General features: G+C 40.9%; 3 protein-coding genes across 8 annotated transcripts in view; all 3 read left to right on the plus strand.

Annotated features, from left to right (window-relative positions):
- The first annotated feature begins 168 nt into the window (after positions 1-168).
- LOC133415414 (E3 ubiquitin-protein ligase TRIM13-like) lies at positions 169-4970 on the plus strand. Its single transcript, XM_061701856.1, has 3 exons — positions 169-995; positions 1596-1958; positions 4344-4970. The coding sequence occupies exons 2-3, from the start codon at positions 1599-1601 to the stop codon at positions 4392-4394; spliced, it is 411 nt and encodes a 136-aa protein (XP_061557840.1). The 5' UTR covers positions 169-995; positions 1596-1598; the 3' UTR covers positions 4395-4970.
- A 5196-nt stretch (positions 4971-10166) lies between these two features.
- Positions 10167-17248, plus strand: LOC133400184 (E3 ubiquitin-protein ligase TRIM39-like). Its single transcript, XM_061672596.1, has 4 exons — positions 10167-10782; positions 11644-11783; positions 15773-15940; positions 16150-17248. The coding sequence occupies exons 1-4, from the start codon at positions 10309-10311 to the stop codon at positions 16856-16858; spliced, it is 1491 nt and encodes a 496-aa protein (XP_061528580.1). The 5' UTR covers positions 10167-10308; the 3' UTR covers positions 16859-17248.
- A 93-nt stretch (positions 17249-17341) lies between these two features.
- LOC133400191 (MICOS complex subunit mic25a-like) overlaps positions 17342-24926 on the plus strand; it is a 39137-nt gene continuing 31552 nt past the window's right edge. For 2 of the 6 annotated variants that reach the window (XM_061672643.1, XM_061672626.1), the window contains exons 1-4: positions 20795-21029; positions 21396-21468; positions 21964-22084; positions 22755-22893. In XM_061672643.1, coding sequence (XP_061528627.1) covers positions 20928-21029; positions 21396-21468; positions 21964-22084; positions 22755-22893 — 435 coding nt within the window. In that variant the 5' untranslated portion in view covers positions 20795-20927. Of the gene's footprint in view, positions 17798-20793; positions 21030-21395; positions 21469-21963; positions 22085-22754; positions 22894-24926 lie in introns of those variants that run through there. The other 4 variants (XM_061672634.1, XM_061672652.1, XM_061672617.1 and 1 more) reach the window with 4 other exon arrangements.

Raw genomic sequence — 24926 nt, forward strand, 5'->3', positions numbered from 1 at the left:
GGAATTCTGAACTTTTATCTCATATTCACCTGTTGATCTGAAACCCAAATGTCTTCAGTATACACCAAAAACAAAGGAATTGACCTTGCCGTTCCAATACTTTTGGAGGGGACTGTATCCTCTCGCTCAAAGCCATTTTAGTGCACAGAGGATCCAGAGGGAGTACAATTCGTCTTGAAAGAACCGAAATCTGTGTTGCATATTTTTTACCGTGATGGTGCAGTGGATTTCCCGTAGCTCAGGAAAGGAATGTTGTTATTCTTGGTGTACAAGTACATGTAATGTCTATCAAATGACAACATAGGGTAAGTGGCATTTTCATTTTCTTGTTGGGCTTACATGCAGCCTTGCCTGGACAGTCTCAGAACAAAGCCTGCTGCTGGTGGTGGAATAGGAAGAGTCCCAGTGGGTTATAGAAGGGCGACCTAGGACGAGATATCAGCACTCTTTAGCAAAAGACCCTTTTCTGCACCTTCCGTCATGAGTTTTTCCATGCAAAATGAGCTCAGTTGTCCTATCTACCTTCAGTTCTACTTGGACCCCGTGGTCCTCCCTTGCGGCCACAACTTCTGTCAGGTCTGCATCTTTCAGCTGCCTTGTGTCAACCGTCGAGACCTTCAAGTTCCTGGGAATTACAATCTCTCAGGACCTGAAGTGGGCGAACAACATCAACTCCGTCCTCAAAAAGGCCCAGCAGAGGATGTACTTCCTGCGGCTTCTGAGAAAGCACGGCCTGCCACCGGAGCTGCTGAGACAGTTCTACACAGCGGTCATCGAATCGGTCCTGTGTTCTTCCATCACAGTCTGGTTTGGTGCTGCTACAAAAAAGGACAAACTCCGACTGCAACGGACAATCAAAACTGCTGAAAGGATTGTCGGTACCCCCCTACCCACCATTGAGGACTTGCACGCTGCCAGAACTAAGACAAGGGCGTGCAAAATCCTCTCGGACCGTCTGCACCCCGGTCACCAGCTCTTCCAGCTCCTTCCCTCAGGTAGGCGCTACCGATCAACGCTAACTAGAACTAGTAGACATTCCAACAGCTTCTTCCCTCTTGCGATCAACTTCTTAAACACCTAACCTATAATTCCATTACAACAAGCTGGCAATTTTTTGACTTGAGTTCGTTGTCACATTTCTGTGGGGCCAATTATTTATTACTTGTGCACTCACTGTAGTTGTCTCGCCATGCTGCACTATTTGCATATACCGGCCACTCGTGCCAGAGTAGCATCTGCTCCATTTGCACACTGATTGAGGAGTATCTGTAACATTTGCACAACCGACATTGTCCCAGATGATCGCACTACTTGTCACTTTAAACCGCATACACTCCTTGAAGTCTCAGCGCCCTTTGCACAATGGTCATTGCACCGGACTATTGCAATATTAGTCGTTCGAACTGCTCTAAGTGCTAGAGGACTCTGCATCTTTTTGCACAATTGTTTTTTGTCAATGTCTTTATGTCCCCAAAGTGTTCTGTAAATTGACTGTTTGTTGTACTAGAGCGGCTCCAACTACCGGAGACAAATTCCTTGTGTGTTTTGGACATACTTGGCAAATAAAGATGATTCTGATTCTGATTCTGATTCAGACCATGGAGAGCACCGATCAGGCCCTGATATGCCCGGAGTGTCGTCAGGGGTTTCAGGGCGTTGAGTCCCTACAGAAGAACTTGAAACTAGGTAGCATCATCAACAGCTACAGAGCAACTTCATCAAAGTACGACGCTCAACCGGAGAACCGGCAGAATTCAAACCACCATTCTGCGGTGAAGGCATCGCAGACGCGGAACGAGTGCGACATCCACTGTCGTCCCCTTGAGTACTTTGGCTCCACCGACATGAGCTTGCTGTGCTCCAAGTGTTTCACGGAGGGCCGACACCAGCACCATGACGTTCTCACCTTCACCCTTGCTGAGGGGGAGATGAGGCATGCCCTGGAGGTTCGCAGCAAGGTTGATCTCTCGGTTTCATATTTGTCACATTGTTACGTTTCTGGATCTTTTTTTTTTTCATCAGCTAAATTCAGAATCGATATTTTTTTTATGATTACCTATTAGACCCCTCAATTATTAAGCTTCAGTTGTTTGGTGCATTGTCAGTGAACTGCACTTTAAAACGCAAATGTTATATGTAATAAGGTTTTGTCAATAATACAAACAAATATTAGCCCTTAAGAGGCTCTTTCTACAAACATACTATTATAATTTATTTTAGGTCATGTAACAATCAACATTTATACCAAAATTTGATGAAATAAATAAATAACAGGCAGACTGGTGGCATAGTGGTTACCATGTGGGTTATCTCCCAGATTCCAAAAACCTGCATGTGGGGCTCAAGAGTCTAATTTGTCCATAGGTGCAAATTTGAGTGCGAATGATCGTTTGTCTAATGTATACTATATGTGCAGTGTATTTAACTGCAGACCGGTCAAATTCAATAAATAAATGCACAAATTCGTATATACACACATGCATACATATTTCCTCGAGACAAAATGGAGTGCAAATAGAGCTCTACAGTGCAGTGAAGCAAATAAAATGAGTTACAGTAGCAGATAGTCATAATGAGGTGATTATTTTGCAATTACGATACTATAGGATGCGGAGAGGGAGAAATATGCAAATAGTCTAGAATGACGAAAGTCAAACTGTCTGATGTTAGAGGGGATCTGTATGTGTGGAAGCTAAAGTGTCACTCGTGAAATTTAGTGTTTGCTGCCATCTTTCTTTGACTAAGATGCACGAGTGACAAGTGATGTCACTTCTCACAAGTTAATTGTGCTCTTGGTTGAAGCCAGTAAATCCTACAACCCAAACCAGTTGTTCTTTCCCCCCTGTATTTGTAACAGGAATATCAAAACCAAGACAGTCTGCCGTGACTCGGTGTCATGTGACTGACATGGATTAAATGTGCATGCGCAGGTGGTTTCCAACAGACTGCAGATGACTAAGAAAGATTAAGGAAAAGCAGGAACTTTCAGATGCTCGCGGAGACAAACTGGTTAACAAGGCCGAAGTCCGACAATAACGGCGGAAGTCATGGCTGGACTGTTGAACGGGTAACATAGCAGACAAAAAAAAAAAACCCAACAAAAACAGGTTTTGTCGTAGCCAAGGGAACAAAAACAAGCCGTACAAACTTGGATTCAAAGATAAACCGCGCATGCATGTTTTCACCATCCATATATTTGTGTTGGCTTGCGAATGTAGTTTCTTTTCAATATATTACCGCAGGTTTCTCAACCTTTAGTGTACCTGTAAAGAAAAATCTCACAGCACACTGCCATACAAATCCCTCACAAAAGGTATATACTCTATACTGAAATAATGATCTTGTCTTCTTTTGTTGGTTGTATGTGACATGCTCTTTACCATTAAGTGCACTCTATGTATGCTGACATTAATGCTGTGGTAATTCTTGATATAATTGTGTACAATTAAAATTTGGGGGGTTTTCGAAGTCCCTGCAGAAGGGCAAGGGGAATGTTGATCTTTTTGGCTCGTGCTTTACCATAAGCAGTGGTGTGCATCCAGGGCCTGCCACGTCTTCCCTGCTCGCCTCAACACGATCAGAAGCGCTGACCTACATTTACAACTTAAACAAAATGATATTAATGTATTTGCAACAGTCTATTACTCAAATTTCATAGCCATTCTCTCGTCTGCCCAGTTTCCAGTAGTGTGTATATGAGATGTTTATTTTTTTCCAAGCGATCAAATTTCACATTCACCACCCTTGGCTTTCGTGGAGGCTTTGAGTGACATCTGCGTTTTTCCGTCCCCTGATTGGTTGAGCTAAATTGAGTCGCTCGAGCTAAAGGAAGTTGAATCTCAAGACTCCGGAGGATCAGCGTGGTTTTCGTCCTGGCCGTGGAACAGTGGACCAGCTCGACACCCTCGGCAGCGCCCTGGAGTTCGTCAAATCCGGGGTTATAATAGTTTGAGATTTTCCATTTTAGTTCGGTTTTATCTTGTTTTGACTTTTCTTTTTCAAATTCAGTTAGTTTTAATTAGGTTTTTCGATCCACCAAAATAGATAGATAGACAGGGACAATTTGATTCTTGAATGAACAATGTATTTAAGCGATGAAAGGGATGCTAGATTCCTCGATCCACCCAAAAATGAATGCGTGATTCCTTGGCCCAAGGGCCACTCCTCCACAAAGTTTTGTGGGGATTTGATTGCCGGTTTTAACTGGTTATCTGACTAACTAACTGCAACTAAGACATCACCTCCAGCTCTCACACTTAGCTGATGTGGAAACAATCCTGTAAACCTGCGCATCGTTATTGTATCACGTTCCCTGCTGACACTCGAGTTCTCCTTGTGTTCAGGTACTGCGAGAGATTGCACAAGCTTCTGGAGGAGGAGCAAGGCCAGCGTAGAAGGAGGTGGCAGCTGGTCATGTGCAACCAGGGCTTTTCCGATGGCAAGCACGCGTGGGTGGGTGGTGGTGGTGGTGGTGGGCCCCCGAAAGCATGTGGTCGCTGGGGCTGTGTTACAAGAGCATCCACCGCCGCGGCAAACACAGCCGACTGGGTCACAACTCGGTGTCCTGGCGGCTCCAGTGGAAAAGCGGCAAACTGACAGTCTGCGATGCTTCGTCCAACGTAGTCCTGCGTGAAATGAGCAAGCAGCCGCTGAAGATTGAGCTGGCGTTGGATTATGAAGGTGGCACGTTGATGTTCCACAGCATTCATGGCCAAAGGGAGCATCTTTACACAATCAAGACTGAGTTTAAAGAGATGGTTTACCCAGCTTTCAGCACCCGCTCCGGCACGCCAGACTCATGGATCACACGCCACTGTGGCCTGTCAGCATCTGCTTGTGTTGAATAAGCCCTCATACTAAATGAATCTGGGTGTCAATTTATTAAAATTGCCGCCAAATGAACAATACTTGTCATTTATATCTTACATTCACCAGTTTGACGAAATACTCGTACTCCAAAATATATTTTATACTCCATATACCGCGGCTGCGATATGTGTCACAGCAGCGAAGGAAAAACAATTTTGATGATTTTGCAGCCTTAGCATAACAGCATCACTTATCTTGAGCATTCTTATCACATAGTTTGTTTACAAACGTATTATTCAGTTATGTTGATGACTGTTTTGTATTGATTCATGCAGATTTTTGTTTTATTTTCAAAAAAAATGGAAATAATCGATTGATATAGCAGTGCTTTATTTTCATTTTTTCTTCTCGTTTGTAGTGTGAACATGAATTGTGATTTTTGAAGACAAAGAAACCATAGTGATGATATTTGTGTGTTAAATAATTATAAATAGAACAATGACAAAATAAACCAAGTTAATACACTCACCGACAATAATTACATAACATAATCAATGTATGACTGGCTGTGATTTGCCATGGCATTTTCATTTTGTCTTTATTAGGATCTTTACTGGTAAAGCCCATGCTGCCATGTTGAAGTGAAAAAAAATGACAAAAATATATCCATTTTTTTTTTTTATTTCTTTGAACAAAATATTTTACAGACTGACATTTCGATACACGTTTTAAAATTTCAATCCCCATTCTACCTTTATACATCTTGCTTTTTTAAAACTTGTGATGATAGTAGATCTTGGCAACCCAATCCCATCTGTCACGCACTCTGTCATTGGGCAGGACACGATCATCATAAAGTTAGTAATAAATAATAATTTATTTATATATAATAAAGTTAGAGGGCGAGTCAGCTGTGTACCAATAAATAGGTGTGCTACTAAATCCAGAAAACCGGCCGCCATTTTCTTTCCATTTTGCTGTGCCGGATTTACTTGGATTTAGCACTTGGATTTAGTGGAGGTCCAACAAACTCGTCTTTTCTCATTGTTTCGTGGAAGATAAACCTTATTTTTAATCCCTTTACGCCTTTGTCTTCCTCAATTTTCGGCATCCAAAATCACACATTCATAGAATTCGGATATGATCGATATGGCCGTGATGAACTGCAATATTATTCTTGTTTTTTTGTGACGTTTAAAGTCAATCTGACGATGCGTTTGGTCTCGGTGTGGCATGAGATGGCTCGTGCGGACTCAGCCATCGAAAAATCTGAAAATAAACATCACATTTTCGTCTCAACTAATAAGAAACATACAGGCATTTTTCTACCAGAGTCAATTTTTCGGTTACACTTTTCTTATTGGTTTACATTGATTTCCAGACAAGTAAATTTGGGATTTGCAACATAAAAAGTGGCATAAAATCCTTAATCCTTATCCGAGTTTGTCGCGCATCGGTAATGAATCAGACTAATGAATCTTCATCAGTATAGCTTGAACCGCTATAACGCTGAATCTTTCGCAAGACTTGTCGCAGTAACGTCAAATAGCGCTGTGCTGAGAGTTTTTGAGGGAAATCCATGGAGGAATAGCAAACTTGGAAAGGATTCAGAACGCTCCCAGCTTGTTTGAAGTACAAAGTGTGGAAGAAATTTGGATTTGATATGAATAACGGAGTATTGGATAAACGCAGCACCATATGCAACGATTGTAAAACTGTGTGGCATGGGGAAACAGGCGAGGGGGAGGCTAGCACAGCTAGCACAAAGACACGGACGGACAAAGACACTAATACGAGACTTCTTCGAGCCAAAACTCACCCAAAACTCGGTGAGACCAAAGGTAATAACAGCCTCAATAACCCGGTTTATTGCAAAATTATATGATATTTAGTTGTTTCGTTTGATCATTTAACTCGTTCACTGTCAGCCTTTCCGGTTAACATGGATATTTGACTTCTAAAGCCGTCAATGGCAGTGAATCTGTTTTAATATTACATATTATTATTAATATGAATGTGTTTTAATATAACATATTATTCAATGTGTTATTAATGCTATCTAGAAAATAATGTGGGCTTGCTACGTATGATGATGTTTACACCCACATGACTCTCTGTGTCAGTCATGTGATCAATCCAAGGTGTATCTTCTTGCCCTAAGACAAAGTCAGTCAATTCCGATACAGCCATGACTCCCCCTGCGATCGGCAAGTGACCAGTACAGGGTTTACATCCATCCATCCACTGCTTATCCTCACTAGGGTTGCAGGCATGCTGGAGCCCATCCCAACTATCTACGGGCGAGAGGTGGGGTACACCCTGAACTGGCCAATCGCAGGGCACATACTGTATAAACAAACAACCAGTCACACTCACATTCGCACCTACGGGTAATTTAGAGTCTTCAATTCACCTAACAACATCAGCACGCAAACTCCACGCAAGTAGGGCCGGGATTTGAAACCCGATCCTCAGAACTCTGAGGCAGATGTGTTAACCAGTCGGCACACCGTGCCGCTCAGGGTACACATATATTCTGCACTTCGCTCATTGTAATTAAAAAATGAATAAATAAATCCAAACCACAAAGACAATATTGTTTTCTGATATTAAGAATGTTGTTGCAGCTTCTTTTGGTCTAATTCATTTTGTCAGACAGGTCCTATTGAAATGGTTTTTTCGATTGGACATGTCTGGGTGTAATCAGGCTTGGGTGTGGTCAGTGAAAATAAACACAGCTTTCCAAAATACGTGCGAAGCCACAGTTAATTCATGATTTAACAAGGGGACCAATTAGCTTTGGTAGGTAGCTTTGGATTTGGTTAATAAATAAAATCACTAAAACTGGATTTTATCTTCAGTTGGGTTATCCTTATCTGATATTTACATGAGTTTGATGATCTTAAACATTCAAGTGGGGAAACTGCAAAAAAAAACCCAAAAAACATCAATAAATATTTTAGAGGGGGCAAATAGTTTTTCACAGCACTGTATATTTTTTTTTTTTTTTTTCTTCTGAAGGAAGACGGCAGTTCTGATGCATTGTTCAATATGTACTGTTAGATATGTTTTATTTCCCAGTGCTTTTGGCTCTTTTTAACACCGGTCCATGTCTTGGTTTGTGTAGCATTCACACTTGACCTGAAGTGAACCAGAACACACCAGAGATCTCAAACGGTCTCTGTCAACTTGTTTGGTGTGCGCCAGGGTGAAAAATGTTTTTTGCATTCACACTTGATCAAAATGAACAATCAAAACAATGACACCAGAATTCCTTTAAACTGAACCAAACCTGACCAAGTGTGATACCATCAGCCATGCTTGATTTTCTCGTTTGACAGTAGAGATCCTTGTCAACATCATGTCCTTCATCTGGTAGCCATTTAGACATCATCACATAAAACTAAAGTTTTTATTCGTAAGATTTTCCGCTGACAGTGACTGCTGACAGGCTTTCAGGCAACTCCACAATGAAAACAAGAAGGGTTTCTCCCTGCTGTGTTTACACTCAACATGAGTCATTTGGTACATGTGATTCAACTGTGTGTACTAAAGCAGGTTCCCGCATTTACTGTGAGCTCAATTCTGAGCAACACATAAACATTTGCAAGAGTTGCACTATAGAAGCATTTAACTCATATTACATTATTGGGGAACAACTTTCTCGATCAGCAATATTCAAAGATGAAAAACGCATACTGCAACCCAATCAGCAATCAACATTTGGATATGTAATGTAGCAAATAATCATGAACTTAGAATTTTATGGCTGCAACACGTTCCAAAAAAGCTGGGACAGGGTCATGTTTACCACTGTCTTACGTCACCTTTTCTTTTAACAACATTCAATAAACGTTTGGGAACGGAGGACACTCATTGTTGAAGCTTTGTCGGTGGAATTCTTTCCCATTCTTGCTTGATGTACAGCGTCAGCTGTTCAACAGTCCGGGGTCTCCGTTGTCGAATTTTACGCTACATAATGCACCACATGTTTTCAATGGGAGACAGGTCTGGACTGCAGCCAGGCCAGTCTAGTAGCCGCACTCTTTTACTACGAAGCCACACTATTGTAACACGTGCAGAATGTGGTTTGGCATTGTCTTGCTGAAATAAGCAGGGGCGTCCGTGAAAAACACGTTGCTTGGACGGCAGCATATGTTTCTCCAAAACCTGTATATCCCTTTCAGCATTAATGGTGCCTTCACAGATGTGTAAGGTACCTATGCCATTGGCACTAACACAGCCGCATACCAGCACAGATGCTGGCTTTTGAACTTTGCGTCCATAGCAGTCCGGATGGTTCTTTTCCTCTTTGGCCCGGAGGACACGACGTCCACAATTTCCAAAAACAATTTGAAATGTGGACTTGTCGGACCACAGAACACTTTTCCACTTTGCATTAGTCCATCTTAGATGAGCTCGGGCCGAGAGAAACCGGCGGCGTTTCTGGGTGTTGTTGAAAAATGGCTTTTGCTTCGCATAGTAGAGTTTCAATTTGCACTTACGGGTGTAGCGCCGAACTGTATTTACTGATGTTGGTTTTCTGAAGTGTTCCTGAGCCCATGTGGTGATATCCTTTACACATTGATGTCGGTTTTTGATGCAGTGCCGCCTGAGGGATCGAAGGTCACGGGCATTCAATGTTGGTTTTCGGTCTCGCTGCTTACATGCAGTGATTTCTCCAGATTCTCTGAACCTTTTGATGATATTATGGACCGTAGATGATGAAATCCCTACATTTCTTACAATTGTACGTTGAGGAACATTGTCCTTAAACTGTTCGACTATTTTCTCACGCACTTGTTCACAAAAAGGTGAACCTCGCCCCATCTTTGCGTGTGATTGACTGAGCAATTCAGGGAAGCTCCTTTTCTACCCAATCATGGCACCCACCTGTTCTCAATTAGCCTGTTCAGCTGTGGGATGTTCCAAACAGGTGTTTGATGAGCATTCCTCAACCTTTTCAGTCTTTTTTGCCACCTGTCCCAGCTTTTTTGGAACGTGTTGCAGCCATAAAATTCTAAGTTAATAATTATTTGCGAAAAACAATCAAGTTCATCAGTTTGAACATTAAATATCTTGTCTTTGTAGTCTATTCAATTAAATAAAGGTTGAGCGTGATTTGCAAATCATTGTATTCTGTTTTTATTTATGTTTAACACAACGTCCCAATTTCATTGGAATTGGGATTGTATGATCTACATCCAGGTTATTTTAGTGCACAGAGGAGCCAGAGTGAGTACAATGACTGTTGCAAGAACCTTAATCTGTCTTGCATATTTTTACCATAAACAGCCCTCATGGTGCAGTGTATTTCCCGTAGCTCAGGATTGGAATGTTGTTCTTCTTGGTGCGTACGTGCACGTACTGCCTATCAAATGACAAAGTCGGGTTAGTGGCATTTGGATTTTCTTGTTGGACTTACATGCAGCCTAAAGGGCGACCGAGGACGAGAAATCAGCAATTATTTGTAAAAGACCCGGCTCCCCACCATCCATCATGAGTTATTCTATGCGAGAAGAGCTCAGTTGTCCTATCTGCCTTCAGCTCTTCTTGGACCCCGTGGTCCTCCCTTGCGGCCACAACTACTGTCAGGTCTGCATCTTACAGACCATGGACGTCACCGATAAGGTCCTCCAATGCCCGGAGTGTCGCAAGGAATTTCAGGGTATTGATTCCCTACAGAAGAACTTCAAACTAGGTAGCATCATCAACGGCTACATAGCCACTTCATCAATATACACCGCTCAGCCGGAGAACCGGCAGAATTCAGTCGACCATTCTGCGGACGAGGCATCGCAGTCAGGGAATCAGTGCGAAATTCACCATTCTCCCCTTGTGTATTTTTGCTCCACCGACATGAACTTACTGTGCTCCAAGTGTTTCATGGAGGGGCAACACCAGAACCATGATCTTCTCACCTTCAGCGTTGCTGAGGGGGAGATGAGGCATGCCCTGGAGGCCCGCAGCAAGGTAAATCTCTTGGATTCATATTTGGCACATTGTTACGTTTCTGGATCATTTTGTCAAAAATCAAGACGTTTTTTTCATCAGCTAAAGTCAGGTTGTTTTTAATTAATTCATTAATTATTAAAAAATTATATTAGACCCCTGAATTATTAAGCTTAGTCGTTTGGTATCATGTCAGTGAGCTGCACGTCAGAGACAAATGTTACATGTAAAAAGGTTTTGTCAATGGATAAGTAATAAAAACAAATAAATAACAGGCAGACCAGTCGTAGTAATAGTTAGTTAGTATTTTATTTAATTAGTAGTAATAGTTATCATGTGAGTTTTCTCCGGGTCCTTCGGCTTCCTCCTACATTCCAAAAATGTATGTTGGGCTCATTGAAGACTCTAAATTGCCCGTAGGTGCAACTGTGAGTGTGAATCATTATTTGACTAATCTATACTGTATGTGCACTGTGTTTGACTGCCGACCAGGTAAACAACCAAATAAATAAAGAAATATATATTCCCTGAAGTAAACATACATTAGTAGTAGTAGTATAGTCCAGTGCAGAAAAGAAAATCTTTCAATGCAGCGGGTATTGTAATAACAATATTATTATCTAGTAATTACTACACTATAAAATAGTACTGGCAGTACAGGATGTGGAAAGGGGCAAATATGCAAATACTATTGAATGACAAACATCATTTCTAATGTTAGAAGGGATTTCTACGCATGGAAAACTTCAGCGTCACTTGTGAATTTGAGTGCACACTGGTACTTTTCTGGGAGAGTTACGTGATCAGGAAGGAATGCATGAGGGACAAGTGGAATGTCTCCGTGGAATGTGACTAACACATGGATTAAATGTACACATGCAGGTGGTTTCCAACAGGCTGCAGATGACTGATTTCCTCGTCGAGAGGGTAAAGGAGCAGCAGGGTCGCTCTGAAGCTATTGGAGACAAACTGGTTAACAAGGCCATCACAACGGTGGAAGTCATGGCTGGACTGGTGGATGGGTAATGTAGCAGACAAAACAAACAAAAAAAAACATACACACGCTGAAGTTTTGTTGTAACAAGTGAACAAAAACAAGCCATACACACAAAGATACATTATTTGTAGGAAATTTTCACAACAGTTGAGTGAAATTGGATCATTACCCACAATACACCTGGTGAGCTCTCACGGCACACTAAATGTGTTGCAGCACAGTTGTTGTTGCTGTGTTACAAGCAAGATTCTCTTGCTACTCAAATGGTCATACAGTTTTTTGGTTTGTTGTAATAAATCAGTGTGTGACATGTTCTTTATTTATTACTAAGTTATATGATCATGTACATAAATGCTTTTGTATTTTTGGATATAATTTAATAATAATAATAATGATCATTTTGACTCATGCTTTATGAAAACTAATTATAACTAACCCTAATTCTGTAGCGGAAAGGCTGTGACCTTCTCAAATGAATGTCATCAGACTACTGATTTATGGTCCAGCTCAAGTACAATCGTAGACGGAGATAACCTGATTTGTAAATTTCAAGCACTTCAATTAAACTGGGAAAAAAACAAAACTAACTCCTGGGGCATTGCAACACATCATAATTATATTAATTACATATCAGTGTTGTATGCTTTCCCATTTAATACCTTTCCAACCCATACCGTTATTATTACATTTTGAAGTTGAAGTTAATTAGGGTTGTGTAATGATCTCTGTTTTGGTTTGGGTTTCCTGTGTTCCATGTTTGTCGTGCGCTCATTAGGTTGTTGTGTCCACCTGTCCTCGGCTACCTTGTGTCGACCAATCAGCTCTCTCCAGCCACGCGTGTCTTGTCCAGGTGTCCCTCGTTGTCTCGTCAATCTGTTCGTATTTAGTTCCCTGGTTTCTTGTTTTGGGTTTACTCAAGTGTTTCTTTGTTACTTTGTGTTTAGATTTTGGACTCTGTTAATTTTGCATTTAGACTTTTTCGTGATCCTTGTTTTCCTTTGTTTTTTTTTGGAATTAAATATCATTTTTTTATATACTCCTGCACTACTGCGTTGCTTCCCTGCTTCCCTGCACTTGGGTCCTCCATGTTTTTGCCTTGCCTACCTCGCCTTCGACCAAACCCCAAACGTGACAGGTTGCTTGCTAAAAAACCTGATATTGCAACTAAAAAGCCTGAAAGCTTAACCAATAGATGAAAAAAGAATATAATGATACACCAAAAAAATGCAAACTCTTACCTCATGAATTTATCTTCTTTCTGGTGAAAACATCTTACTGTACTTATTTTAAGATACTACTTATTTTTCTACATTTTTAGCAAGACAAAAACTTTCAAGACTTGTTTTAAGATCACACAAAATCTTATTGTCAGAATCTTATTCAGTCAGTTTGTAATTATTTAGGGACAAATGTCTTGTTTTAATATTTATTTTTATTTGTTTCGGGAATGTAATTCCCCCCCCCCATTGTATAACGCTCTTTTGTTTTTTTTTTGCTTGAGTTGAATTTGTTTTTTTGGCACTAATGTCATTTAGATCACGTCATGTGTTATCAGGACGATTATTTTCACTTTGTGCCTTCAAACTTGAAGAGCAAGACGAGCCAGTGTCTGTTACATATAAAAAATGCGTGTGTTAGTCATTTCTTTGTCACGTCGCTCGTCTGCATTTCATTCTGCTGATATAACTTTTGTTGTTTTCTACTGTAATGCTTGTCAGCATTCTAGAAGTGCCTGCTACCAGTCACAATGAAATTATTGTTTTCTGATGTATATTATTATCATTATTATTATTACTACTACTACGACACTGAAAAAATGTCTTACCAAGAATATTTGTCTTATTTCTAGTCAAAACTAATTAAAATAAGACTCATCACGTAAATAGTAACTTGTTTTTTAATGGCTTTCACTTGTTTCAAGCAAATTTTTACTTGAAATAAGGAGCAGAAATATTGCCAGTGGTGTAAGAAAAAAACTGAATCCGTTGGCAACTTTTTTTTTGTACATATTTCAAGTAATCATTCGCTTGTAACAAGTGAAAATTGTTTAAATACAATAAACTTTTTGGGGTGATGAGCCTCTTTTTAATTGTAATTGGATTTGTTTTCGGAATTTTTGACTAGAAATATATTTGTTTTGTTTTTCAGTCTATTATCCATCCATCCATTTTCCATACCGCTTATCCTCACTGGGGTCGCGGGTGTGCTGGACAGCTGACACCCTGAACTGGTCGCCAGCCAATCGCAGAGCACATATAAACAAACAACAATTCCCACTCACATTCACACCTACGGGCAATTTAGAGTCTTCAATTAACCTACCATGCATGTTTTGGGGATGTGGGAGGAAACCGGAGTACCCGGACAAAACCCCCGCAGGCACGGGGAGAACATGCAAACTCCACACAGGCGGGCCTGGGATTTGAACCTGGGTCCTAACTAACTAACTACCTAACAAGCTAACTAAGACATCACCTCCAGCTCTCGTACTTGGCTAATGTGGTTGCCATCCTGTGCAACTACAACCCCAATTCCAATGAAGTTGGGACGTTGTGTTAAATATAAATAAAAACAAAATACAATGATTTTAAAATCATGTTCAACGTATATTTAATTGAATACACGACAAAGACAAGATATTTAATGTTCAAACTGATAAACGTTATTATTTTTAGAAAATAATCATTAACTTTGAATTTTATGACTGAAACACGTTCCAAAAAGCTGGGACAGGTGGCAAAAAAGACTGAGAAAGTTGAGGAATGCTCATCAAACACCTGTATGGAACATCCCACAGGTGAACAGGCTCATTGGGAACAGGCGGGTGCCATGATTGGGTAGAAAAGGAGCTTCCCTGAATTGCTCAGTCAATCACAAGCAAAGATGGGGCAAGCTTCACCTCTTTGTGAACAAGTGCGAGAGAAAATAGTCGAACAGTTTAAGGACAAGGTTCCTCAACGGACAATTGCAAGGAATTTAGGGATTTCCTCAACTATAGTCCATGCTATCATCAAAAGGGTTCAGAGAATCTGGAGAAATCACTGCATGTAAGCGGCAAGGCCGAAAACCAACATTGAATGCCCGTAACCTTCGATCTCTCAGGCGGCACTGCATCAAAAACCGACATCAATATGTAAAGGATATCACCACATGGGCTCAGGCTTCTCTGGGCCCGAGCTCATCTAAGATGGACGTTGTGTCCTCCGGGCCAAAGAAGAAAAGAACCATCCGGTCTGTTATGGATGCAAAGTTCAAAAGCCAGCATCTGTGATGGTATGGGGCTGTGTTAGTGCCAATGGCATGGGTAACTTACACATCTGTGAAGGCACCCTTAATGCTGAAAGGTACATACAGGTTTTGGAGAAACATATGCTGCCATCCAAGCAACGTGTTTTTCACGGACGCCCCTGCTTATTTCAGCAAGACAATGCCAAACCACATTCGGCACGTGTTATAACACCGTGGCTTTGTAGTAAAAGAGTGCTGGTACTGGCCTGAGACTGGCCTGCCTGCAGTCCAGACCTGTCTCCCATTGAAAACATGTGGCGCATTATGAAGCGTAAAATACGACAACCGAGAACTTGTTGAACAGCTGAAGCTGCACATCAAGCAATAATGGGAAAGAATTCCACCTACAAAGCTTCAACAAGTGTCCTGAGTGTCCTCAGTTCCCAAACGTTTATTGAATGTTGTTAAAAGAAAAGGTGACGTAAGACAGTGGTAAACATGACCCTGTCCCATCTTTTTTGGAATGTGTTGCAGCCATAACATTCGAAGTTAATGATTATTTGCTAAAACCAATCAAGTTTATCAGATTGAACATTAAATATCTTGTCTTTGTAGTGTGAAAAATGATTTGCAAATCATTGTGTTCAGTTTTTTTATTTAACACAACGTCCCAACTTCATTGGAATTGGAATTGTATTACAACAACTATTACTGCCCTATTCCAGTATTCAGAAACGTGTTCCTTGGCCGGCACTCAATTTTTCCTTATTTGGGTGGTGTGTTCAGGTACCGTGAGAGATTGCAAAAGCTCCTGGAGGCGGAGAAAGGCCAGCGTAGAAACAGCTGGGAGTTTGGTGTGGGCGCACTGGAGGAGCAACAGCAGCTGCTAGCGGAAGCCCAGCAAAGTGCAACCGAGGCCCTCAACTTGACCGACTCATGCAGCTTCATAAACCGGTCTGCTATTATTATTATGATGTTTTTGTAACAATACATATTCATAGCTACATTCGCCAGACAAACAAGTCTTGCCAGATCTCTGCATGACGAACTCAGGGTTGAAGCACAACGGGATACTTTTCTTTAAAAACAGAAACTCCTGTATTGCCTTCGATGAAACAAGAACGCTCTAATAAGCATTTTGTTTTTTGATCCATTCTCTGTAGGTTTAAGTTAATAGAGGAGAAGCTGAAGAAGGCTGCCACAGTCACCATTCCGTGCAACATCCCCGCAACGGCTCCCCTCAACACCAAGCAACTGCAGGAAGGCCTCAGGACCAAGGCCTTCCGAGCCGAAATGAACCGCCTCGCTGAGTTCCTTTGCATCCTCTTCAATCCCCTGGAGCTCACCTTCAACGTGTGCACAGCCCACCCCAACCTGCAACTGAGCACCGACCTGCACACGGCCAAGTACAGCGCCAGCAAGCAGACGTACGCTGATCAGAAGGAGCGCTTCACCAGTGCCCCGCAGGTCATGTGCAACCAGGGCTTTTCCAATGGCGAGCACGTGTGGGCGGTGGAGGTGGGCCCCGATAGCATGTGGTCGCTGGGGGTGTGTTACAAGAGCATCCCCCGCCGCGGCGACCACAGCCGACTGGGTCACAACTCGGTGTCCTGGCGGCTCCAGTGGAAAAGCGGCAAACTGACAGTGTGTAAGGCATCGTCCAACGTAGTCCTGCGTGAAATGAGAAAGCAGCCGCTGAAGATCGAGGTGGCGCTGGACTATGAGGGCGGCACGTTGATGTTCCACAGGATTAATGACCAAAGGGAGCATCTTTACACAATCAAGACTGAGTTTAAAGAGATGGTTTACCCAGCTTTCAGCATCCACTCCAGCACGCCAGACTCATGGATCACACTCCAGTGTGGCTTGTGAGCATATATGAGTTTGCTTTGATAAGCCCTTGAACAGAACAAATCTGGTCGGTCAATTTATTAAAATTGCTCCCAGATAAACAATACTTGGGATGTGAATTGTATATTGACTAATTTGACTCAATACTCATAACACAGCTACTGTATAAAATCATTCATTTGCTCCACTCAATTTGAGCATTCTAGTAGTTTGTTTACAAAGGCATTATTCGGTAACGTTAATGACTGTTTAGTAATCTTGATTAATGCCGATACAGATTAAAAAAAAATTAAATTGCTGATTGATACCACGCAGGAAATCAGTTATCTGTTTATTTTGTTTTTTTCCTTCAACATTGAAGTGTGAACGTGAATTGTGATTTTTGTATCCAAATAAATTATAGTGATGATATATGTCTTTAGTATCACTACTAATTACACAAGAAACCAAGGTTATACGCTCTCCTACAATAACTACATCACATACTTAATTAATTGCTGTCATAATGTGAGTGTGATTTGTCATATTTTCATGCGTGTTACTATGACTTTAAGAGAACTTTTCTGGTAAAGTCCAGGCTGCCATGTTGGAGTGTAAAAATGAGGCAATATTTTTTAAAATGTCTTTTTAGGTACACTAAAAATGAAATTCCGTGATATTTGGATACATATTTATATATTTTAAAGCCTACTCTCCCTTTATACGTCTTACTTTTTGTGCGTGTATAAACTTGTATAAGGGAGATGATAGTAGATTCTGGCAACCCGATCCCATCTGTCGTTGGGCAGGACGCGTTCATCATAATAAAGTTAGAAAGGCAAGAAAGCTGTTACTGTACATAATAAATATAGCATACGTACAACCGCTATTTGCGACATGGGCTCAGGAGAAAGTACGACGAGGAAAGTGTCTTTTGGTGTGGACGACGACGACAGAGTCAGGATTCTTCGCGGAGTCAAGGTGATGCTAATCAAGCTAGCGTTTGTTTGCCGAACCGCTATGCTAGCTTTATAGTCGAGTCGCCGAGTCGCTTTTTTCAGCCGCTCTGTTGCCAATGCACTTGTTTCATATGAGTTCGCTCAAACGGACGCGGGGTGAAATGAGTGTCCAACTAACGATGATGTTGATGCTAAAGGGAAGATAAATAGACGAGTCGCAGCTTTACGTACCCGAGAAGCCAGAGCGCCCTCGGAATAAGCAGCAATTTGGAGTATTGCTTGTTTTTTAATTTTTTTTATTATTAATACCGGGTGAGACTTTTATTTCACAGTATATGTATGCTCTTCTGATGAATTCGGCGCAGTTTCCATTTCACATTAAAACTAAAACCCCCTGTTTCAATGTATTATTAGAATAAATACTAGCTAGCAGCAATGTTAGTTTTTATACTTTAGTGTTACCTTTAAATTAAACACCCATTCGTGTTTTATGTTATTTCTTCTTTTTGTTTTATTTTATTACATCCAGGGTTGACATAAATGGCTATAAAAGGAACGCAGTTTATTTCTGCTGTTGGCTTCTGACAGCGGTGCCTTAATTCCCTTGCAATGAAGTGTCGGAATTTTGTCAACAATTCCAACAACAAGTCAACAACAAGCACATAAGGTGGCTTTGGTGCAGCTTATACACAGTGCTAGGAGAATTCAAACTCAGTTTAATGACGTGTGCAACTGATTGTATAATCACATCAAATGAAGTACAAGACTTTAGAAGCATATAAAACTGTTCTATATGCATACTGATTTTGGTTTAATGGTGGACTAGCGGTTGGCGCCAACGTTTATTCACTACCGTTACAATTCATGTTAAATGGGAGTCAGCGCACACCTGTCAACAAAGTGCCACATCCCCATATTTAAGAGGGTGTGCACACTTGTGCAACCACATGATCTCAGTTTATTTGTACATCTCCTCTTGAAAAAATATATTTTTTTCAATTAAGTTGTACAGGTTGTTGGTCACGGCGGCACGGTGGTCGACTGGTTAGAGCGTCAGCCTCACAGTTCTGAGGACCCGGGTTCAATCCCTGGCCCCGCCTGTGTGGAGTTTGCATGTTCTCCCCGTGCCTGCGTGGGTTTTCTCCGGGCTCTCCGGTTTCCTCCCACATCCCAAAAACATGCATGAATTGGAGACTCTAAATTGCCCGTAGGCATGACTGTGAGTGCGAATGGTTGTTTGTTCCTATGTGCCTTGCGATTGGCTGGCAGCCAGTTCAGGGTGTACCCCGCCTCCTGCCCGATGACAGCTGGGATAGGCTCCAGCACCCCCGCGACCCTAGTGAGGAGAAGCGGCTCAGAAAATGGATGGATGGATGGAGGTTGTTGGTCACATTAATGATAGACTTTTTTCTTTTTTTTCCCAAATGATTTACAACCGGCGGCACGGTGGACGACTGGTTAGAGTGTCAGCCTCACAGTTCTGAGGACCGGTGTTCAATCCCCGCCCCCGCCTGTGTGGAGTTTGCATGTTCTCCCCGTCCCTGTGTGGGTTTTCTCTGGGCACTCCGGTTTCCTCCCACATCCCAAAAACATGCATGAATTGGAGACTCTAAAATTGCCCGTAGGTGTGAATGTGAGTGCGAATGGTTGTTTGTTTGTATGTGCCCTGCGATTGGCTGGCAACCAGTTCAGGGTGTACCCCGCCTCCTGCCCGATGATAGCTGGGATAGGCTCCAGCACGCCCGCGACCCTAGTGAGGAGAAGCGGCTCAGAAAATGGATGGACGGACAGATGGATGGATGATTTACAACCTCACTTCCAATGAAGTTGGGACGTTGTGTTAAACATAAATAAAAACAGAATACAATAAAAATACTCTAATTGTCATTCTTTCACCATGAAATTTGATGACTTTTCCTAAAGTGACCAACAAGACCCAAAATAGTGAAAATACACAAAAAATAAAAAGATATTTTAAAATGTCCTTCTTTTGTACAGGTGCTACAAAATTTGTGTCCCTTAAGGCTGTTCTCAGTCAAATTTGAACCGCGTCTACTAAAAGTGTGAAAAAAATAAAAAATAAAGAAAATGGTAATGATGGAACCTTGAAACTGATACTGTACATGTCGTCATGCTTTTGAAAATTTTTTATTTATTTATTTTATTTTTTTTACATCACTGATATAGGCCTATATGGTGTTTTTATATATATATATATATATATATATATATATGGGTACGGAAAGTATTCAGACCCCCTTAAAATTTTCACTTTTTTTTTTACATTGCAGCCATTTGCCAAAATCATTTGTTAATCTCTCCCCCCCCACATTAATGTACGTACACAGAACCCCATATTGACAGAAAAAAACAATTAGATTTTTGCAGATTTATTAAAAAAGAAAAACTGAAATATCACACTATAAGTATTCAGACCCTTTGCTCAGTATTTAGTAGAAGCACCCTTTTGAGCTTATACAGCCATGAGTCTTTTTAGGAATGATGCAACAAGTTTTTCACACCTGGATTTGGGGATCCACTGCCATTCCTCCTTGCAGATCCACTCCAGTTCTGTCAGGTTGGATGCTGAATGTTGGTGGACAGCAATTTTCAGGTCTCTACAGAGATGCTCAATTGGGTTTAAGGCAGGGCTCTGGGTGGGCCATTCAAGAACAGTCTCGGAGTTGTTCTGAAGCCAGTCCTTTGTTATTTTAGATGTGTGCTTAGGGTCATTGCCTTGTTTGAAGGTGAACCTTCGGCCCAGTCTGAGGTCCTGAGCACTCTGGAGAAGGTTTTCGCCCAGGATATCCCTGAATTTGGCCGCATACATATTTCCTTCGATTGCAAACAGTGGTCCTGGCCCTGCAGCTGAGAAAGCCCCCCACAGCATGATGCTGCCACCGCTTATATATATTGTTTATATTACAAAAGGTGGCATTTGAACAGGGGTTGTAGACTTTTTACATTCACTCTGTTGGGTTAATTGAAGACTGTAAATTGTCAATACGGGTGAATGTGAGTGTAAATGGTTGTTATATCTGATGTGGGACTGGCTGGCAACCAGTGCAGGGTGTACCTTGCCTCTTGGCCAAATTAAGCCGGGATAGGCTCCTGCCTACCATCGACCCAAATGAGGACAGGCGCTTTTGAAAATGGATGAGACTTGTCGGACACATCAGGGGACTCGTCTACAGCCAAGCCAAGAGATAATGCCTGACGGATGGATGGCTTCATCTAGATCACACCTTGGCAAAGTATGGCCCTTCCACAGTCTCTCACTGGCCCTAGCAAAGTCTTCATAAAGTAACATTTTTATTTGTAATGTATATGTATTTTGTATTATAAATGTGCTTTGATTTTGAAAGGGATTTACCCCGATAAGGATTTGGGAGTCCCAAATAGTAGTGGCCAATATGAGTTAGTGATAGATACTCACACTTTTAAAATATAGAAAAAATGATATACGCGTTCAACATCATTTTTGTGTTGATTAAACAATGATTTTATTTTTCATTTATAGCTGCGTGTTGCTCATCGCAAAAAAACCTTTTGCTCTTTGAGCTGTGTTTTTTTTTTTTTTTTTTCCTCTAATTAAACTTGCGTTCCACTCTTTGGTCTAGCTTTCAGAAGATGTTCTCCAGAGGATGAGGGGCGTGGCCAACATTCCTCCACAGCGTACACAGAGAGACACAGGTAATGTTGCACCCCACTGTGGGTCTGGGTGATTTGTAAACACGCTAACATTTTAACTGTTTGACAATTTACAAATGAGTTCTCCCGGTCCATATGTCTCTTGTAAGATAATGCCGCACCACCTCAGCGCTCTCACAGTCTTTTCCCATGTTGAGTTGAACAGGTACTACCGGTATATCATCTGAAAAGGTTACGTGTGATGGACCTTGACCCTGTGATTGCGTTCCACACTGACTGTGCCACATTGTTTAGTGCAAGTAGTGTCTCAGCGGGGGACATGCTTTGAATTACAGAAGCCACAAAAAAAAAAAATCAATAAAAAAAATATGCTTAACGTGAAGGTGACTTTGCTCTTTCCATCCTGTTCCATTGTTTGCATTTTTGTACTACATTGTATATTCAGAGTGATACCATTAGTTAATCATTGATTACACGAAAATATTTTTTTTTCAGCCGTCAACCTTCTATTTGCTATCAACTCTCTTTTTAATTCAGGTGCCTCTTTAAGGGCCAGCTCCAGCAGCCAACCCCAGCAGAACCCGCAGCACCGGGGCCAGTCAAGCACCCAGTCCAACACTAACAAAACAACTGCTCAAGTCAAGAAAGAACAGCAGAAGTTAGTATCAATTATTAATATCCATTATCCCTTACTGTTGTTTTTGGCAGCTCTTAATTTCAGGTTGATGCCATTTAGTGGCTCGCGTGTCTGTTTTTCCAAATCTCTTTATCTTTTTTTTAATTTTTTTTTTTATATATAAACATGCCTGCCTATTTCTAGTTAGAGAAATGAAACGTACATTTTGTCGCAGTGGAAAGGTAATCACTATTTGCAGTCCGATTACTAGTGAGTCTCAGTTCCCTAATCCAAAAAGCTATAAATTAGTATGATTTTGTTATTGCATCTTGAATATTCTAAATATGTTCTCTAATCTAAAGACCTGAATAAAAGTAAGACCTATATTAGAAGAATAACTCTCTTTGACATCTCAAAGGAAAAAAAGAAATATTGTTGCTATTTTCATTTTCTCCTTATGCACTAGTGAGGCTCTGTTTCGAGTCACAAATGCTTTATTGTTTCTTTACTTTGTGATAAGAATACTAAATATTTGAAATTTTTTTGGCTTTGAAATGCTGTCACGTACACAATCTGCCATGTGGTCTATGCTGCCCTCTTGAGGAAGCCAACGTTGGAGGCGTTGTATTTTGCAGCAGGAAGGCACTGGCAATCAGACTTTATAGGGGGCCAGCGGGCAATGAAAGCATGATTATGCATGTCTTTTTTCCAGGACTGATCGCCAGCATAGCATACTGAGGGAGGAGTTGGACCAGAAAAGAGAGGCAGAGAAAGGGAAGGAGGAGATGATTAAGGCAATGAGTCGGGACAGACAACAGACACGCCAGGAGGCTGAGAAGGCCAAACAGTTGGTATATAAGCACACAAACACGGACACTTGCACACACACAGTTATTTTATGATTGTGGCCCTAACTGAAGTCATCAAAATGTATCCCTTAACTGATTTGGGGGAAAAAAATGGAGTGCATTGTTTTTGGTCGGTGTAAAACCACAAGGGCTCACTATAGACCAAAGAACTGCAACAGTCACCTGTTTAGAAATAAGTCTGACATTGAAAGAAAAAAAAAAAAGTCACTGATTGTGTAGTGGTACATTGCATTTTAGCACTTTGATTTTTGAAAAAACAGCTTGCGCATAAAAAAATTACGTCAATCCCAGCAACCACCAAGCCTGGGTAAAATCATCAAATTTGAATATTGTGGAAAACAAAATTTCTTTCAGTAATTCAATTAAAAAAAGTGAAACTCGTATATTACTGCTGATCCACTACACACAGAGTGACATATTTAAAAAAAAAAACATATAATCATGATGATTATAGCTTCAAATTCACCACGTCAAGAAATTAGAGCACTATTATATATATAAAAAAAGACTTCATTTCATTTAATTATTTCCTTCTCATTTAATAAAAAAAAAACAATCCGAGCTAAAAGCATATTAATACTGTTACTACTGTAAATACTATGGTGACTGTTTGTGATGCCCCCTGTCCAATATAACTATTATGGAATTTGAGTTGTTTGTGTTTGAAAGCTACGGCCATCTTTGGCAATATCTTATTGGGGATGGATAACACCATGAAATGATGTTCATGCAGTTTAGTTTGTATTATTTATTGATTACTGATACATTTGGTATAAATTTGTATTTTTTTAATATACAATTTATTCATGTTAGTGGCATGTAGAACTGATGTGGTCCTGGAATTGATTTCTTTTCAATCTCCTTTTTGGAGATTTTGACACTCGCCCAAGGTGACGCTCTGGGTTACATTTGTAATTCCGTTTAAATCCCCTTTCTGCCTCCTTACCCTCTTTTCATCATTTCCACCCATCTTCCCTCCTTGCATCTGCAACCTGCTTCACAGTTTCTGCTGTTTCCTGGCATTCTGCTATAGTTCACTCCCACCTTCCCCTTTACTGTATCGCTTCCAGTCTTTAACCCTTTCCATCCCAACCGATCGCCGCATGCCTCCTGCTCTGGAGACTGCATTATCAGCGCCAGTGCAAGTGGTAAATTGCACCCCAGAGTTTCCTGGAGTCAGAGATAGGAGTGGTGTGGCGGTGTTTTGGTTGGAAGGAGAAACGAGACCTTGTTTTACACGCCAGCTGTGGCCTATTTCATGTGACTCTTCTCTTCTTGCACCTGCTTCCCTCCCTTTGATAAGGCATGCTGTAGTGGATGCCTTATCTTCACTCCAGCATTCTCCCGCTGTTAATAGAAAGTCACTAGAGGGACATAGCGAGCACAACAACTGGTCCAACAAGACTGGACGTGCTGATGCCAAAGGCGCCTTGTAATTACTCTCTCCTGTGCTATGAATACTTATATGCACATGCAATTCAAGTGTGTGCCAGCTTTGCGCTCACTCACTTGGAACTCAAATTAGATTATTTTCCTATTATCGCGTCAAGAGACCGTAGTGGCTCAGCATTCACACGCTGTGAATGCTCAAGCAGGTAAAGGTGCATTGCTTTTACCTTTTTAATTGCTTTTTTTAATGTGTGATTATTTTAACATAATGGTCAATTATGAACGCATCGACATGCCTTATTGTTGTTCAATAATATTTAGGACAGGGGTATATGCACTGTATGTGTTTCAACAATGGTTTTTAGTTCATCATAATTAAGCTTGGCTGTCACGTGACAAATTAAAGATAAATTCCAGTTCCTACAAGCCCAGGAGATTGTTTTAAATTTATTGTTGTTGTTTTTTTTTTTTTATATATATATTTATATCTGAATTATGTAAAGATCCACTATGTTTTGGTTTCAATGCTGAAGTAGTAATTGATAAATGATCAATTGATATTTAGGAATTCTATCGATTTGTATGGGTTTAACTGTTAATTGTACATTGTCATTACTTTGTCAAAC

The sequence above is a fragment of the Phycodurus eques genome, chromosome 1 (genome assembly GCF_024500275.1).
Source record: "Phycodurus eques isolate BA_2022a chromosome 1, UOR_Pequ_1.1, whole genome shotgun sequence".
NCBI lineage: Eukaryota > Metazoa > Chordata > Actinopteri > Syngnathiformes > Syngnathidae > Phycodurus > Phycodurus eques.